Source organism: Colletotrichum higginsianum (assembly GCF_001672515.1).
Source record: "Colletotrichum higginsianum IMI 349063 chromosome 7 map unlocalized unitig_7, whole genome shotgun sequence".
In the NCBI taxonomy this organism is placed as follows: Eukaryota; Fungi; Ascomycota; class Sordariomycetes; order Glomerellales; family Glomerellaceae; genus Colletotrichum; species Colletotrichum higginsianum.
The window spans coordinates 1,402,067-1,420,111 of record NW_017263917.1 but is presented as its reverse complement, the minus strand read 5'-3'; the positions used below and the strand labels follow the sequence as shown (position 1 = coordinate 1,420,111).

General features: G+C 56.3%; 5 protein-coding genes across 5 annotated transcripts; 4 read left to right on the top strand and 1 right to left on the bottom strand.

Annotated features, from left to right (window-relative positions):
- Positions 1–59: 59 nt before the first annotated feature.
- On the top strand, positions 60–1,226 carry CH63R_10106 (Ornithine carbamoyltransferase; the record flags this gene model as incomplete). The annotated part of the gene is made up of 3 exons (XM_018305080.1): positions 60–389; positions 444–1,134; positions 1,186–1,226. 3 exons carry the CDS (start codon positions 60–62, stop codon positions 1,224–1,226), a joined length of 1,062 nt encoding a protein of 353 aa, XP_018154504.1.
- A 163-nt stretch (positions 1,227–1,389) lies between these two features.
- CH63R_10105 (Acetolactate synthase) lies at positions 1,390–2,403 on the bottom strand (the record flags this gene model as incomplete). Its single annotated transcript, XM_018305079.1, has 2 exons — positions 1,390–1,570; positions 1,625–2,403. The coding sequence occupies 2 exons, from the start codon at positions 2,401–2,403 to the stop codon at positions 1,390–1,392; spliced, it is 960 nt and encodes a 319-aa protein (XP_018154503.1).
- A 1,295-nt stretch (positions 2,404–3,698) lies between these two features.
- CH63R_10104 (KH domain-containing protein) lies at positions 3,699–5,744 on the top strand (the record flags this gene model as incomplete). Its single annotated transcript, XM_018305078.1, has 8 exons — positions 3,699–3,900; positions 3,959–4,191; positions 4,368–4,389; positions 4,446–4,498; positions 4,553–4,717; positions 4,763–4,971; positions 5,023–5,662; positions 5,721–5,744. The coding sequence occupies 8 exons, from the start codon at positions 3,699–3,701 to the stop codon at positions 5,742–5,744; spliced, it is 1,548 nt and encodes a 515-aa protein (XP_018154502.1).
- An 813-nt stretch (positions 5,745–6,557) lies between these two features.
- CH63R_10103 (Duf974 domain-containing protein) lies at positions 6,558–7,707 on the top strand (the record flags this gene model as incomplete). Its single annotated transcript, XM_018305077.1, has 2 exons — positions 6,558–6,628; positions 6,750–7,707. 2 exons carry the CDS (start codon positions 6,558–6,560, stop codon positions 7,705–7,707), a joined length of 1,029 nt encoding a protein of 342 aa, XP_018154501.1.
- Positions 7,708–14,215: 6,508 nt separating this feature from the next.
- On the top strand, positions 14,216–17,806 carry CH63R_10102 (DENN domain-containing protein; the record flags this gene model as incomplete). Its single annotated transcript, XM_018305076.1, has 2 exons — positions 14,216–17,315; positions 17,370–17,806. 2 exons carry the CDS (start codon positions 14,216–14,218, stop codon positions 17,804–17,806), a joined length of 3,537 nt encoding a protein of 1,178 aa, XP_018154500.1.
- Between the last annotated feature and the right edge of the window lie 239 nt (positions 17,807–18,045).

Sequence of the window (18,045 nt, the reverse complement as noted above, 5' to 3'; positions counted from 1 at the left end):
AATTGGGCAGCACTACTCTCTCTCCCTACCCAATATTCTTAGTTATTGAGTTGCCCAGCATGAAGCAAACAGCTTTCCGAGTCACTCGTCAAGCTCTCAATGGCGTCCAGAGCCGCGCCTACTCACAGTCACCCGGCCCGCGCCATTTGATGTCCATTGCGGACCTGAGCCCCTCCGAGTTCGCTACCCTCGTCCGCAATGCCGCTTCGAACAAGACCGCCGTCAAGTCCGGCAATGTTCCTCAGGCTCTCGCCACGGGCCTGACGGGCAAGTCAGTTGCTATGTTGTTCAGCAAGCGGAGTACCCGCACTCGTGTGTCGACCGAGGCTGCAGTGGCTCTGATGGGCGGCCATCCCATGTTCCTGGGCAAGGACGATATCCAACTCGGGGTTTGTAAACCGAAGCTCTCATCATGTGCCAGTGCTTGGCTAACATTCACTCAGGTCAATGAGTCCCTGTACGACACCTCCAAAGTCATTTCTTCCATGACTTCCTGCATGGTTGCCCGCGTTGGTCCTCACTCTGACGTCGCCGGTCTGGCCAAGGACTCGAGCGTGCCCGTAATCAACGCCCTGTCCGATGACTACCATCCTCTGCAAATCATTGCCGATTTCTTGACCATCCACGAAGCTTTCCCGGCGTACACCACCTCCGACAAGGCCGATCTTGGCCTGAAGGGACTGAAGGTCGCTTGGATCGGTGACTCCAATAACGTCCTCTTCGACCTGGCCATCGGCTGCGTGAAGATGGGTGTCGACATCGCCGTGGCCTCCCCCGCCGGCTATGGCATCCCCGACGCCATGAAGGCCGTCATTGCCTCTGCGGCTCACGGCGTAGCCTCTCCCGGCAAGCTCACCGAGACCACCGTCCCCGAGGAAGCTATCAAGAACGCCGACATCTTGGTGACGGACACCTGGGTGTCTATGGGTCAGGAGGCCGAGGCCCAGAAGCGCCTCAAGGCCTTTGCTGGCTACCAAATCACTAATGACCTGGCCAAGCGTGGCGGTGCCAATGAGGGTTGGAAGTTTATGCACTGCCTGCCCCGTCACCCCGAGGAGGTAGCCGATGAGGTCTTCTACAGCCCTCGCTCCTTGGTCTTCCCTGAGGCGGAAAACCGTCTGTGGGCTGCTGTTTGTAGGTTTTCTCAGTCCCTGGCAATCTTTTCCACGCTAACAATCTCAAAAGCCGCCCTTGAGGGCTTTGTTGTTAACAAGGGCAAGATCTAATGGCATGTGTCGGCGTTCAAAATGATCACAGCAATACGAAAAAAAGGCGAGGTGTTTTCTTTCTTGGCAAACAAATGGTACAGATTGAATAGCAGCTTGGTAGCATTGAAAGATGGCAATACCCCTTTTTACCAACGCCTGATGTTCTCTAATACAAAATCGCTTAACCGGGAGGAAGCTGGCTAGCGTCAACAACCTCATCTGCCTCCTTCAGAATCGTCTCCTCGTTGGGTCCGTACAACGGCGAACGGGGCAGGGCCATGAGACCGGTACGGGCTGACTCAAGGATACCGAAAGGTCCGATGAGCTTCAGGAAAGAGTCGATTCTAGACGGCTTGGCGGAGCTGCGCAATGTGTCAGTATGCGAACGGTCTGGGTCAGCGGAGGGTCAGACTTACACTTCCACAATGCAGCTGTTGGTGCTGATATCCAGAACCTTTCCTCCGAACTGGTGGGCAAAGTAGGTGATGGACTTGAGATGTTCGTGCTTGTGACGCAGAGCCTGACTGACGGCAAGTTTGCTGGGGTGAAAGTCCTTGGCGACCTCCTCCAGCGACTGCTGCTCAGCCTCGAGGGCGTGCTCGCTGTCGGCATCGGCAGCCGTCATCTCACGGTGGTGAGCGAGCAGCTCCTCGAAGTACTCGGGTCCCAGAATGTTGATCTTGGCCAGCAGAAGCTCGCGCTGGACCAGAGCGGCATTGGTGTAGTCCAGCACAGCCCAGACGGGGACGAGGTCCTCCAATTGGCGCCGGGCCTGCTCGACAACGCCATCCTGTCCGGTCAGGACGATGGTCATGCGCGACAGGTCATCAACCTCGGTGCTGCAGACAACAAGAGAGTCGATGTTGAAACCGCGCGCGGCGAGAATGCCCGAGACGCGGGACAGCACACCAGGCTCGTTTTGGACAAGGCAGTTGAGGATGTGACGCTTCGGGGGCTGCGACGACGGCGAGGGCATGTCGTAGAGGATGTTGGAGACCGCTGCCTGGGCGGACCAGGCGGGCGGGCTGTCGCTCACGGGCAGAGGCGCCGAGCGGCGTCGAAGAGCCTTGTAGGCAATGGCAGAGGTCGAGCTGGTGGTCGAGCTCCATCGTACGGCGGCGGAGAGCGATGTCGCTTGGGCCGGGGCAGCGGCGGCCCGCCATAGCGAGGTGGAAACGAGGCGGCGAGACGCCATCTTTCCTGATCAATTGCGAGAACAACCAATTGCTCTCTTGACCAGACGAAGGACGGATCTCAAGACCTGTAGATGTATGATGAGCTCGAGGGACAATGGTCGGAGAGATAAGGGCCAACTGACTCACCGTATGTGACAAGTTCCACAGGGAAAATTTGAGGAGATTTGGGGGATGGTTGTTCGGAGGCAAGTCGGAGGCAGGGGAGCTGACCGCTGGCAGGGGTTACGGAGCACGGATCAGCTACCAGCAAGGGTTTTCAGCGAGCAAGTGGGCTTCCGTTGCCTCTGCATCGCGGGGTCGGAATTGGAGGGTGCGGGGTTGCATCCTACACTGTGTCAGTTACCGGCCCTTGGCAGCATTAGCGATGTAATTGCCATCTCGACACAAGATGGTTACAAACCGTACATACGTGCCTAGCTATCTAAACCAACATCCAAGCCACCTTGCTTGACACTCAACTAATCTGCTTCAGGATTCAACATTATACTTGCCCAGGCGGTAGCCAACTTACTATCCAGCAACCCGTCCTAGCTACTTCATCTGACTTCAGTCGTATAACACAACAAGCTGCAACGCCGCCGAATGCAGCTTTCACCTAAGTTCTTTTATTACCACCTCATCAACAATACATGACGCGACCCCTGGTATCGGTGATGTCCCTTTTACATTGTTAAAAGTTGTCGAGATGGTCCATTGGCAACAGCTTCGAGAAAGAGACAGAAGTACGACTTTTTGAAAACTCCAAAAGGCGGAGAACAAGGAGAGTGGGCAATGGATGTGAGGGAAGAGAACTTGTGTGTAGATATGCTTCCGGTCCAAAGGAGACCGACATCAGTCGTCAGGCATATACCTCATCAAAATCTTGGTTTTGGACATCGTTTTGCAGTAGAATAAACTATTTGCACTCGGTACCAATGGGAGTCATTGAAACGGTTCAGAGACGCCGGAAGGAGATTCGCGCGTCCCGGGCCAATGCCGATATTCGCTCCGATGCAGCCATGTGTGTGGCTGGTGAAAAACACAGCAGTTAAGTCAGAGACACCTGAGGCGCTAAGTTGGTGACGGAAGGGACCGTATCGCCGCACAGACCAGTTGACTCTTGTCTCTGGCTCGGCCATTCGCAAGGCTCCACCTCCGAAGAGCTTCAAACCTCGTAAAATTTACCCAAAAATTCCACTTGCCGTCCGTTGATCCACGGGCACTTGCGCATTTTCCCGACACACGCCATAATCGATCCGTACCCCTACATCGGCGACGATTGTAACAGAGCCATTGGCATTCGCGCGCAGCCGCAATGGACGATTCCGAGCGACGCTCCGCCAAGCGTTCGCGCTTCGACCAAACAGAACCCGAGCCGCGCAAGGCGTCGAGATTCGACCGCCGCTCACGATCGCCGACTTCAAGACGCTCGGAATCGGCGAGAGACCGTAGCCCCATAGCGGCCGATCATGCCACCGAACCCAAGAAGTCGCCCGTGGATGCCGCTGCTGCGGCCGGTATGGACTTCTTCGTGTACTTCTACAACAAGATCAACAGCTGACTTTAGACTCCTAGCCGCCGCCGCCGCTCGAATCAATGCTCAACTCCAGGCGAAGAAAGGCATCCAGCATGTCGATGTTCCCCCAATCAAGACCGCGACTCCTCCTGCCGGCGGCGCGCAGTCGCCCGATCCGGCCAATACTATCAATGGCGAGATGTACATTGCCGACGGCGACTACATCAAAGACATTGAAGTGAACGACCTTCGCAACAGGTACCTCTTGACCAAGGGGTCAACTCAGAAGATGGTAAATACTCCTGTGTAAAACCACTGATCATTGTTCCCTCCCAGGCCTCGCCTCGGGCGTATTCCGCTTTCTTCCATGTCCATAGATTTGTGTCGAGATCATCCTGCTTACTTGGCACGATAGCTCGCACAGATCACCCCTCTTTGGCACCTGCTGACTCCATTTGCTTGATTTAGATCAAAGAAGAGACTGGTGCTGGTACGCAACATCTCCCATATTTACGTCGTGTTAGGAACAAAGGTTGACTTTGCAAGATGTTACTACCCGAGGAAACTATTACCCCGACAAGAGCATGGCTACTGCCGCGGTATGGTTACATGTCCCGATTCTTCCGGATACACACACTAACATGACTTGGCAGAATCCGCCTCTGTATCTTCATGTTACAAGTACATCGAAGACTGGTCTTGAGCAAGCCGTTGCCAAGATCGAGGAACTCATGAAACAGGAACTCCCTGCGCTGGTCGATGAACGCCGTTTCCGCCGCCGCGATCAAGAGCAAGTCGAAAGGGATGAATATGGCCGAGTATGTATGGAGCTGCTTTGTGGTTTCTCATCTAACGGCTTTTAGCGCAAATGGCCCGAGGAGAAGATTCCTATTGGCTTGGAATCCGTTCCGGGATTCAATCTTCGCGCCCAGGTCGTCGGCCACGGAGGTGCCTACGTCAAGCACATCCAGCAGGAGACTCAGTGCCGTGTCCAAATCAAAGGACGTGGCTCCGGGTACCTGGAGGCAGCCACCAACCGCGAGAGCGACGAGGAAATGTTTCTCCATGTCGCGTAAGTTCTGTGCAGCGATATACCAATCGATCATTTACTGACCAGGGACAGCGGACCCGATCCTAAGATGGTTGAGAAGGCCAAGGAACTTTGCGAAGACTTGATTGCGAACGTCAAGGAACAATACGAGGAGTTCAAGAGCAGACCGCCTCGTAGTTACGGTGGTGGTGGCAGCGGCGGCGGCTATGGCGATCGATCCCGCAGTCACGATGGCGGCTATGGCGACCGGTCCCGTAACCACGATGGCGGCCATGGCGGCGGTCACGGTGGTTACCAAGGCCACAGCGGCCACGGCGGTCATGGCGGTGGTGGCTACAACTCTGGGCATGGAGGCCACGGTGGTCACGGCGGCTATGGCGGCGGCCATGGAGCTGCTCAATCGGCCAGCCCGGCTCCTCCCGGCGGTTCCAACAGCCCTGCAGCCGGAGCTGACTACATGGCCCAGTATGCGCAGTACTACGGCGGACAGGATCCGTACGCCGCCTACGGCGGTTACGCTGCCTACGTTCAGATGTACCAGCAGTACTACGCCGCGGCGCAAGCCCAGCAGCAGGGCTCGCCCGCGCCCCCTGGAGCTTCCGCATCACCTCCTCCGCCGCCCAGCGAGGCTGCTCCTCCGCCACCTCCCCCGAGCTCTGCTCCCCCGCCACCTCCATCAGGCTCGCCTCCGGGGACTGGAGGATACGGCGCAGTGAGTGGCTTGTGAGGATGTTGAGTCTGATGGCCGTCAATGCTAACAGATGTTACAGGTGCCACCGCCGCCCGGTCTCTAAAGGAAGAGAACAGGCAGTATTTGAAGTGCGCCCCGTCTTCCAGCTTCGTGGCGATAAAATGTATTGAAGGTGCCACTTTCGATGGCACAGGAGGCGTCGCAGAGGATAGCAATAAACTTTGTGGGACCGATGAGCAGATGCCGTCTGCACATGAGTAAACAGATATAGTAATACGAACGCATTTAAGATTTATCAATATACGGAACTCAGGCTTCAACCTTGGCGCCTGGACTCAACTGCTGCGCAACCTAGGCCGAACTGTCCATTTCATGCTTTGCGGATATACCTAAAAGGGCTGGGACGGACTATCCATTTGTCTCGGTTTTTTCCATCTCTTCGAAGGGAAGAAAAATGGCTTTGCCTCATTACTACGTCAGCTGCCTAAAATAGCATTGTCTCCTGATAACAGTCTAAAGGCATAGGGTTTTCATAGCTATTGGGATTGAAACCTGGTCGGCCCAATACGCTATTTCGACCCGACTCTGCTCGAAATCCGTAGAGCCCCCCGGAGTCCCGAATCGGGTGGGCCACCGGGGGTGATGCGGGGAAAAGCTCCGCCGCAGGACCCGGGCCTTCAGTCGGTGTTCTATCCCAGCAACTGCCTTATCGATAGCGGGCGCTGTATCCACCACAGCTACCTTAGGGACTCCATCGTCATTTCGTCCAACTGAGCATCTCCAACTCTCTCCCCCACCAATTGTCACGTCCATCCTCCTCCACCGTCCTGGTTCCGACGACCGTTGGAATCCTACATACGTGCCCGACGTTTCCCCGCCCTCGATCGTCCCGAAGACACGGGGAGAACCGCACACAATGAGCCACCAACGATATCCGTCTCATGATCCTTTAAAGGAACCACACTCGGTCTCCCTTAAAGTCCTCAGGTAGCCAGCCAATACCCATCCGCACCACACCCGCGCGCGCGTCGATCGTAGTCTCCCACTTTAGCACGTAGAACAACAAAAGCAAACCTTTTCTAACCTGTGAACCCTTCATGACGACCAGACTGTCCCGTCCCTCGCTCGTCATCCAACACCCTGTCCGCCCGCCACTGACCCCCGCCAACCTCCCCGCCGACCCGACTCCTGCCTCCCTCGCCTACGACACGACCGCCTCCACGAACCCCGCTCCCTTCCTCCTCTCGCCGATACTCAACCTCCCCTTGAGCTTCGGCTCTGCCTACGTCGGCGAGGTCTTCAGCTGCACTCTCTGCGCGAACCACGATGTCCCCGACCCCGCCATGGCGCCACTGGGCCCGGGAGGGCTACCCCTTGCCGGCGCCGCCCCCCCGAAGCGCAAAAGCATCCGCGACGTCCGCATCGAGGCAGAGATGAAAACGCCCGGCGCGAACTCGATTCAGAAACTCGAGCTCTCCCCACCGAATCCCTCCGACGATACCAAGGGTACGGATCTCGACCCGGGCGACACCCTGCAGCGCATCGTGAACTTCGACCTAAAAGAAGAGGGAAACCACGTCCTTGCCGTGACGGTGAGCTACTACGAGGCGACCGAGACCTCGGGCAAGACGCGCACGTTCCGCAAGCTGTACCAGTTCATCTGCAAGTCCTCGCTCATCGTCCGCACAAAGATCGGCCCGCTCGCCCCGGCCGCGAGGCACGGCGGCCGGCGATGGGCCCTGGAGGCGCAGCTCGAGAACTGCTCCGAGGACGTCATTCAGCTGGAGAAGGTCGTGCTGGACCTTGCGGACGGGCTGGGGTATACGGATTGCAACTGGGTGGCTGCTGGTGGTGGCGGCAGCGACGGGGACGCGCGGCCGGTCCTGCATCCGGGGGAGGTCGAGCAGGTGTGCTTCGTAGTAGAGGAGGCCGAAGGGTCTCCCCGAGCCCAGCAGGGTGAGGATGGCCGGATCATGTTCGGCATTCTGGGCATTGGGTGGAGAGGGGAAATGGGGAATAGGGGCTTTCTCTCCACTGGGAAGCTTGGTACGCGACACATCGCCTGAACGCGACCTTGGGAGGAAGGCGCTTCAACGCCAACCCAGTTGAGGCGTCTTTCCCAGGGGCAGAGGAGCCCAGTGGTCAAACAGGTGGCAGTGACATACCAGCGTCGAGAGATCGTCCGACCGTTTGGAAAACACTCAGAGCCCTGCTCGAGCTGGAGATCTTTCGACCAGCAGCCGAAGTTAGATGCGCACGGCCAGAATCTGACCTAACCAACCATCAGCGCCTCGGTTTGGTAGCGAAGCCTTTGAGAAAGGGGGGCAACCGCGCTCAGGAGAACCTGCTTATGTGCTGTGCGGTTCGCAAGTTTCTCCAGCTAGGGGCTTAGTGTGTACCCTCCGAATCCCAAGTCAGAACCATAGCGCCAACGGCGAGCTCTTCAACTCGCGCTCAGATGCGCCACTAATTCTTCACTCAAGTTGTCATGCCAGTAATCAATACTAGATCTCCGATGTCCCCCCTCTGACCACAGCTCCCAGCGGTGGCTGGGTTTGACAGCTTCAGATCTCAGCAGTTCATCTCAGATCCAAAACTCTAAAAGACGTCCTGATACCGTAAACCGAAAGACATGTGCTCCGTGCCACCGCCGCCGCCGCAAGTTCCCGAGGATCGTCCCCTAATATCTCGGCCCTACTTCGGAAACGAAAAGGGGTCGCCGCCACAATGATCACTGCCCGGCGGCTCCTCTATCGCTTCTGTTGTTTCGTGCTCCGCACGAGATAGATGTAGGGACCTAGTTTTGTTGTTTGGCCTGCAGCAACATGGCACGGATCGACGGGTGGCTTCGCCGTTGTGAAGCTTTTCCCCTGCGGCGGCTATGCCGCTGTTAGAGATTGATTGAGGTAGAATTTTGCCGGAATTAGATCGAGCTTCATTTCTTCAACCTAATTCCGGTACTGGGCTCCAAGGCAAGGACAAGGCAACTGCGGTTATATGAAGGCAGCTCGATCTTAGTGCCCTGGTTGTGAGCAGCTATCGTGAACTCAGCTTTGAACCCGTGATGCTAGCACCCCAAGTTGGAGCCACCAGGGTCAGATGACGCAAATTGATTTGTCCCTCTATGTGATAGTACCTCGAGACGGAGGGCGGACGCACCAGTTGTCAGCACATGTGAGTATTCCAGGTTCTGCTCAATGAGTTGAACCAAACCGGCGGGCGAGCTCGATAAGCAGTAAAGTTTTTTTTGGGGACGATCCAAATCCGGTGAGATGACGAGTAGCCATTCGCGTGCCAGGGGCTAAAGGAGGCAGACAAAAGCGAAAAGTGTCAGCTAGTGTATTTTGGTACGCCATAAGATGGTTAGCGTGTGAGTTGAGTCGGTATGTAGGCGACATCTGAAACAAAGGTCTCTTCATGCCTTTTGGCTGGCTGCAGACAAGGAGTCTGCAGTGGCTGACCTTCCCGTCGAGCCGTGCATGATCCTGGACCACCAATGTGTGTGTTCATGCCCAACCGTCCCCGAAACTGTGTGCCGGCCTCACTGCGGGTCTGAGGGAAGCAACCTCACATGGCGAGATATAGGATCAGGGATTGGGCGGCTGGCGACGAAAGGACGGTTACATACTCCGTAGAGTAGACAACATTCCAAGACGTGACAAGTGCCTTGAGTGACACAGCGGGCATCTGCCGGTGCTGGCTGGTGTTTGCTTTTTGGCGCCAATGGGAGGTGGTCCGCAATGGGCTCTCCGGGGAGGGGGAAGAGGGGAGGGGGGCACCACCCACAGACACTTGAAGCTGTGCGCCGATCCTTGTCCGTCAGGTTCGACATCCTTGGGCCTACGATCAGCCATGGGTTGTGAAATCAGGCGTATTAAGAGTGAGATGATCTTTTCTTCTGTGCGCACTACAAGTCGCCGCAATGGGAGACTTTCCGAGCTGTAGCTTATTCTGGCAGCCGTCCGATTAACAGGGGGTTGGACCCGTTGAGTGTCCGTTGTCAGAAAGGGCGAGATCACATTTGGGATGACAAAACTCGCTCGGGTTCCCGTCGACGAGCCCTCTGAGACGCGCGGATGCATGCTAAGGCAGCCACTGGCTTTAGGGGCTTGCAATGTGTGCACGTCGACAGACAGGTACGCCTTGCGAAGGACCGCTGATGGATGATGAATCGAGCTGAAGGTCAGTGGACTAGAAGATTATTGCTCCTCAAGGAAGTAGTGGTGGGTGGGATGTGGACCGCCACGGTTGATGCTTCTTTGGCACTTTGCACTGGTCTTACTCAACCATTCCAATTCGTTCAGATACCGCATGTGTGGAAAGCGGTAGATTAACTGCAACCGATCCCATGATTTGCGGGTGAGAGCCATGAGAAGGCCGTGGGGTTTAATCCACAGAGTGAGAGGGAAAGAGGGTGTGAAGCATGAGCCTGAAACCCCTGGGCAACGTGCATGGTTGGCCGGGTGCCGGATGCCAAAGGCTCTTGCATCCATCCAGGCCGTGATGTTGGATGGACAGATCGTGACCGAGTATTTGTTTTTGTTCGTTTAGGCTAGCAGAGAATCGTTCGTCTGAAGAATGGGATGAATCATCATCGTAGGGCGATATACGTCGTGACAGGGAGGTTTAACATTCAGCAGAGTCAGTGAAGGACCAGCGACCAAGGGTCTCGATACTGTCGACATCCATGACAATGACCCTGGGATACGACAGTCAGTGGATATGATCCACCAGGGCGAATAGCACCCAAGAGGTCGAACCCTGGGTGGTTTTCGTCCCGAGGGAATTTGAATCTGGTAAAAAAAAGTCTTGTCATGTTGGCCAGGATGGAGATGGGGCTGGAGTCTGAAGATGAGAGCCAAGTGTCGGACCGCGGCATCTCGGGACAAGAGGATGTTTGTTCCGTGCTGGTTGGGTCATGAGGTAATGATTGTCTCCATTGTAATTTAGAAGACGAGGCCGACGAGGCTCAGAGAGCGGACGGCAGGTGGTGACTGCAGATTTTGCTGCTAGTTTGCCGTGATTATTCTTCTTGTTGGTGTGGTGTGTATTTTAGTGTCGAGAGATGGAAGGAGGCGTGCGTAGTCGTACACATTCAGCAACGAACGCAGTGCCGGGATTCGTTCCATCGTGGGGAGAAAGGCTTCTCACACGTGCGTTTGCGAAGAAACAGGCGTGGAAACCGGTGTGTCTACAGGACAGGCGGGCTCTGGCGAAGTCCAGTCGGATAGGATTGAGGTTGCTTTGCAGTAGTCGCGGTTGCATTGAACAGGACCTCTATCCTGGGAAGCGTGCAGGGCATGGCAAGCTAGTGCTGGGTACCTAGGTATTCGTAGCTCACATTTCAGATTTCTCCCCTCATTGGAGCAGGTGTCCAAGACTTTCATGGAGGCAATGGGAATGCGAGATACTGAATGACTGGGGGCCAGAAGTGGGAATGAGGATCAGGTACCGATCTGTACACCACATGATGTCGGGCGTCGCTGGCGGCAGAAATGAATGGCGAGTGAGGGGAAGGGAAGAGCGATTTACACCACGTTGGGGAATTTCCGGTGATGGACGGCCTTGGAGCTGAATAGAAGATCCCCAAGGCAAGGGCTCGAAGAGGAGGGAGGGTGGATGCTAGAGGAAGAGGGGGGAGAAGGATGTGGATGTCGATGGTCATTCCAGCGTTCCTGGTGGACCGAGTTCGCGAGACAGGCACCAAAAGGGTCTGACGGGCAGAATCAGCGTGGCAGCAACTGTGGGCTAGGTGGAGCTATGGAAAACAGAACCACGGCGGTTTTCAGTTGATCGACAAGCAATTGCCCGTGACGGTGTGAGCGATCCAGGGAGGAGGAGGGGGACGGCGGCGCCCAGGGCCTTGAGTGTGAGTGAGTGTCGTCGCCCGCAGGAGGGCGGCGCAAGCCTTGATGAGGTTTGCTGGCCAACCAGGTTTTTCCCTGGATACGCTAGTTCAGGGACCACAAGGGGGGACAAGGGGGCTTGCTTCGAACTTCCGAGTACTGTTTTCGCGCCTCACCAACTCGGGCATACCTTATCTGCATCCGCGGCCACCACGGGGAGTTAATTGTATGATGTATCATGTGCTGGGGATGAACAATTGACAAGAGCTGTTGGCAACTTGATGGTACCAGCCAGAAGGAGAACGCGAGACATGGTAACGGTGACCGAGAGACATTCTTCGATGGGGTCTTACTGCACGTGTCATTGCTTCTTCCTGTCTTCTGAGATCTCGCGTCGAGGAAGAAGAAAGTAAAACAAGTCAGTGTGAAACACGTCAGATATCCGCCAGGCCGGTTCAGCGAAGCCTGAGGAATGGACTTGTCGGATACGCCAGACTGGTATGTCTCGTCGAGTCGAAGCATCCCGGAGATACAAGACACGTCGACGCGATTCGAGACGAGATGCAGGCACGAGCAACAAGGTGAACTCGAGGACGGATTCTGTATGAGTTGCAAGAGTGCAGAGCATGTCATTTCTTAAGGAGCCCATCATGCTTCGAAATCGAGTTTGGTGAAGACCCGGTTGAGGCCCAGTGTTTGTTGTGAACGTGGTCTTGAGTTTCCCTGCAATAGCTGCTTGCACTGCATCCCTCCGGCTGAAGCGTGTCCCAATCCCAGGCGCTCGCTGGGTCCCTGGCGCCCTCCCCAGTGTCGCTCTCACTTTCCGTCCTCCCGCGCTCACCACCTTCTCACCCGCCTACAACTAGTAGTATTGTGTGAATGCGGGACAAGAGTGAAGGAAGGAAGGTATGCCCTCTCCACCACGGATACCTACAATAGGTACCTCACAGTACTCCGTACAATACCTAGGTACTTACCTCTGGTCAACAGCCTGCCGCCCACCCCGTATCGGTCCCCACCTATCCCACACCACCACTCGCTGCTTCACCCACCTGTCATCCCCATCCCCCCCCAACCTCCCACACGCCCCCTGCCCAAACCACACACCACCACCTCCTTCCCTCCACGAACATTTCGGTAGCGCCAACAGGTGACGAGCGAATGGAGGCGCCTGGAGATTGGTGCTTGCCCTATTTCTCTCTCGCATTGAGCCCGATCACCACATTAGCTTTCCATTCTGAACCAAGCCGTCCCATGGCTGCTGCTGTTCGTTGTCCTTCGCCTTCCACATTGCGCCCCGTGCTTAGCCCAAACCACTAATCGTATCTGTCTCCCCCGACCTGCTTACTGCCCTCTGCAAGGACCTACATCTCCGTCGGAGGATCAAGAAATAGGGAAACGAAGGCGACGGACGCGGCTAGGAGAAACATAGGAAAAGGAAGAAAAAGATAACTGTCCGCGCGTGGCTTTCGGTACCTGACTTGGCCTAATTTATTTCATGTTTCTCTTCCTCGCCTTCTTCCCCCCGCCGCCGCCGTCTTTCCATTTCCGTCCAACAGGCACTTGCTTGGCAATCCGTCGCCAGGAGAAAAAAGCCCTCCTTTCTTTCGTCCAGTTGCGTATTCCATCTTTTCTTTTCTTTGGAGGCTCTGCGTTTGTTCGTCTGTCACCGCCGGAAAGAAAGAGAGAAAAAAAGAAACGAAAGGAAAAAAAGGCTTGGGCCACCAACAGAAAGAGAGAGGGATAGAGAAGAGGGAAGAAAAACACACCCCGACAGCATCGCCCGGTCTCGTTTGCTGGTGTTATCCTTGACCAAATCGGCACAACCACCAGCCTAAACTTGGGTAGGAGGCATCTGATCCTGAGCCCCTGGGTCTGGCACCATTTACCAACCTCGCTCGACCTGGCTGACGCCTCTCGTCACTCGTCAACTCTCACTTCCACCTTTTCCTCAACCACGTTTTCAACGTCCCAAATCTTCTTCACTCCTTTGGCGGTTTCCTCTTCTTGTTGTTGATTCGCTCCTCGACCTCGACCCCGACCCGACGGCATTCCACCTTAACCTTCTTGCCTCACCATATCACACCTCACTACCCCCTACCTCTTACCCTGTGTGCGCGGGCTTTCTCTCTCAACACCAGCGACCAAATCTCACCACTACCACCTCGTCACCTACTAGGTACGCTACCCTGCGCAACGACGACACCTCCCGACCCCTCTCCAATCCGATTTGATCCTTGACGTCCGGCTTCCCTGCTTCACCTGCCTTCGACTCCGCTGCTGGGCGCCTTCGCTGTCGCTGGTCGAAAAGCAGTCGCATTTTTCCCTGGTTCGTGCGTTCACCGCCTTCTGTTCCCCCTCCTCTTCTCCAGTTCTGAATGGAGACCTCGACAGGAGTCCATAGCTAAACGAGACGGTTTCCCTTACAGCTATCGCCTGAGACTTTTTCTTAGAACCTCCCGGATCCTGGCACCCCTACCCCTGCCCTGTTCGCCCGCCCACCGCACCGCACCGCACCGAATTGTACCACAAAGTACCAACCCCTAGTCCTGCCTGACCAGTCAACGACCCAAAGGACCCCGAGACCCTCCTACGATTAAAAAGCCCGGGCCAGCCCCCCGTGCGAGAGCAACGACGGACGTTACGAGAGAAGGAAAAAAAATATCCTCGCCGGCCAAACAGCATCGCCCAATCGCCAATCCGGCTGGTCACCAGCAAGTGACATGTCATGGACAGCTCCTCGACGCCGCTCGCCGACTACTTCTGGATCGCCGGCATAGAGTCCATCTCCTACCAGGACTCTACCCCGCAGCCCCCCTCCAACCTCGAGTCCACCATCGCCGAGGACAGCGAATATGAGGAGAGCGACACCGAGCTGAATGCCACTCCGAGCAAGCGAGTGGCTCGCCATTCCAGCGTCGGCCGTCATTCCAGGCAGAACTCGGGCGGCCGCACCTCCAATGGTCGCTTTTCCATCCACACCTTGGATGAGGTTGACGGGAACACGCGAAGCAACCGGAGCAGCGCTACGATTCGTCCCTCCCATGCCAGTCAGATCAACGGCTCCTCCGGCGGCGGCAATGGTCTCAACATCTTCAACGGCCTGCCCGGCCTCAACGGCTTGAATGCCGAGGGTCAATTCATCGAGGGATTCGACTTTGACAAGGCCTTGCTCAAGTTCGCCGCCGAACGGGAAAATTTCCTGGAGGACTTGTCCTTTAGCGCTGGTGCCAGAACGCAGGCCAGGCCCCCCATGGTCAACCCGAGAGCCGAGCGCATCAAGGCCGACGAGGGCGACATGAGCGGCCGGAGGAGCCCCTTACGCAGCATCGAGAGGAGCATTAAGGGCAGCATCCGCCGGAAAATAAGTTTCAGGGACATGAACAGCATGCGCAAACAGCCTACCACTCCTCGAGCAAGCACGCCCGGAGCCGGTACGATCCCCCGCCAAGGTCCACTACCCTCCTCTGTAGCGCAATCCTCAAGTCCTTTCCGGTCGACTAACTCCCTAGCTCCAGCTTCAATTAGGACCACTAAGCGCTTGAGCAACTACAACTCTGTCATCCCCCCTCCGGAACCCCTGAATACGGACCCAGACATGCACCCACTCAAAAGACGCTTCGAGCCCGTGTTGCTGGACAGATACCCGGCCAAAGACGCGACAGACGAGATCAGCCGTCGTGGCAGATTTCCCGACTATGTTCCCATGTTTGCTTTCCCCAACGACATCCATATCGTGTCTTCGGACGAGCGACCCCGTTCCACCTGGCACGGCTTCACGATGACTTCGGATGACAACTCCAAGATCTATGGTATCACCATCATCATTTGGACTGCTCTGACGTCCGAGGTTGCAGATGAGGTGGAGACGAGGTGTGAACAGTGGCGCCAGAGCCACATGTCCAACGAGGAGCGCGAGTTGGCGGCCAGTCTTGGTGTGCGACTTGCAGCCGAGCGTGCCCACCTTTCTCAGCTCCTCGCGAAGCTCCCCACAGTCCCCTCGGGGTCATCCGCCCGAGATATCCTGGACGATCAGATCAGTACCGTGGAAGAGAAGATCAGTCTCATGACAGAAATGTTGAGACCCCTGCGCCACGGTGCCGCATCCAAGATTGACGGCTTGACTGCTGGCGAGAGCGGTTTGTGGGCCCCCAGAGCCTACGGCATCCTGGGAAGAGACGCCACAAGAATGTCGTTCTGGAAAGAGTGGCTGCGAGCCGTTGTCGTGCCGATGACCGACGGCGCCGTGCTACGGGTACCGCCTAGCTCCCCCAAAGTCGGCCGCTGGCAACCCCTTGAGCGATATGTCGTCAACCTTTGTACCGAGGCATTCAGCCCGCTGGCCTCCAAAACGCAGGTTGAGCTGGGCGTGCGGGAGCTGCGCCTCTATTGCCGAAAGGAGGCCATAAATGAGATACCGGGGGCGAGGACCATTGACATCTACGCCCTTTTCAGGTGTCTGTCCATGGAGAATATTGTTGCTCTTTTCGAGTATGCCATGTCCGAGTCGCGTATCATCTTCATGTCCTCCCACACCGGCATGCTCCACCTGGCATGTCACGCACTGGTCAACCTGTTGTATCCCCTTAAGTGGGCGAGCATCTTCATTCCCGTGCTTCCCGCTCGTCTCATCTCCGCCCTGGAGGCGCCTTGCCCCTACATCGTCGGTATTGAGCGACGGTATGAGAAGATCGAGCTGCCAGACGACGATTATGTGTTGGTCGATCTGGACATGGACACGATCGATGCCACTGCGCAGCCGGTCCGCCTGCCGCGGCAGCACCGCCGCAAGCTCCTCTCCTTGCTGCACGTGGCTGCCCCGCATCACATCCGGTACGGAGTAACTACCGGTCCCCCACCATACGCGATGGAGTCGTACCCGTACGATGCCTTTTCGGTCGAGAACGACACGCTGTTCAACTCGAGTGTTGCCTCGAGCTCCCTCGGGAAATGGGTTACACAGAACTCCTCGTCGTTTGGAGAGCCAGAAGCACCAAACTCGGTGCGACCTCCCATCTTTAATGCCTTTTTGCATTCAAAGTTCGGCGAGCACAGCAAGTCAGACCGGCCCGACACCAGCAAGTCCGGAAAAACCAGCCCGCAATCCTCTGTTTCGCCGGTGTCCATGAGCTTCCCGCCCATGCCAACGACGCCTGTGTCACGAAGTGACTCTGGCTTCGCCCAGACTCTGAGAGAAAAGAAATCCGGTCACTTTGACGAAAAGTCTCGGCGCAGCTCGTCCTTCGGGATGGACAAGCACCCGCCGCTGCATCGACCAAGCTTGCCTTTTTTGAACGGCCACAACCCTAGCATGTCGGTATCCGCCCTCTCTGTCGACTCGCAGTCTTCGTATGGAGGCTACACGCCTGGGTATGCGCCGTCGGCCTACGCCCAGTCCACGCTGGCAGCATCGACCATCATGCCTAATATGCTGATCCAGCCCGTGAGAAATACCGATACCATGGTCTGGGTGGAGGGACATTGTTTCAACTGGATCCCCCACGACATGTCGTCTACCTGTTCGGTCTGCGACGAAAGGTCCGAGGGAGACGGCATTTACCAGTGCTCCCACTGCGATGGCTATGCTCACAACCGCTGCCTTGGACAGGTCTCGGTAGTGTGCAAAGAAGCATTTCACGCGGACCGCGTGCGAGCCGCCTTCGTCCGATGCCTCGCCAGCTTGCTGTACACCTACAGGAAGCACCTTGGCCGTCCCACCCGGGAGCAAAAGAGCAATGGGCAGCTTTATTCCTTCGACATGAATGGTTTCATTAAGAGTCTTCCTTACGACCAACAGGAATATGCTACCATGTTGAGAGATACTCAAGGTAAGACTTTGCTCGGCAGTCTCTGCACCTGCAATCCATGCTAACTACTGCCAGCTTTCAACGAATTCATTCATGAACGAGAGACTCAGTCAGCATCTCACTCTTCGATCCGTCTCTTCGACGAGATCATCATGGCGAAGAAGGCCCGAGGACGGCCGGGGCTTTCAACGGGGTTCTCACGTCTTTCGACCATCCGCATGTCCCACGGCGCATCGAGCAACGCCTCGGGCTTTGCTGCACCATCAAAGCTCAAGATACCCACTTACCTGGGCGACACTTCCGATCACATGTGGCGGACGGCTTCGGTGCCCGTTCCCAGCGCTAAATTCCCGGGCGAGTATCACACCGTTGTCAGTCGGGTTCCCGCGAAGCTGGACACCAGTCTGATGAGAGAGCCTCGAGCGATCCAGGGCGTCCCTCGAGCCGAGCAACGGACACGGGGCCTCATCCGGAAGCAGGTTCCCAGCATGGTCGGCAGTCCGCCTAACTGAATGAATGAATCGACGAGGAGAACTGCCGGCGTAAACGCTGGGCGCCATGATTCGACGACCATTTCATATTCTGCTTCCTGCGCCGCGCTGTACGATAGGGAGACTGTATGTGTAATAAACGGCGGGAGGCAGAACTGTACAAAACCATATTGGCATAAGGGGGGAGTCCGGGGATCAAAAAGAGGCCAGGGGGTTCTCATTAGAAGCCGTCTTTTTCATCGCCAGTCTTTTATTTCCAG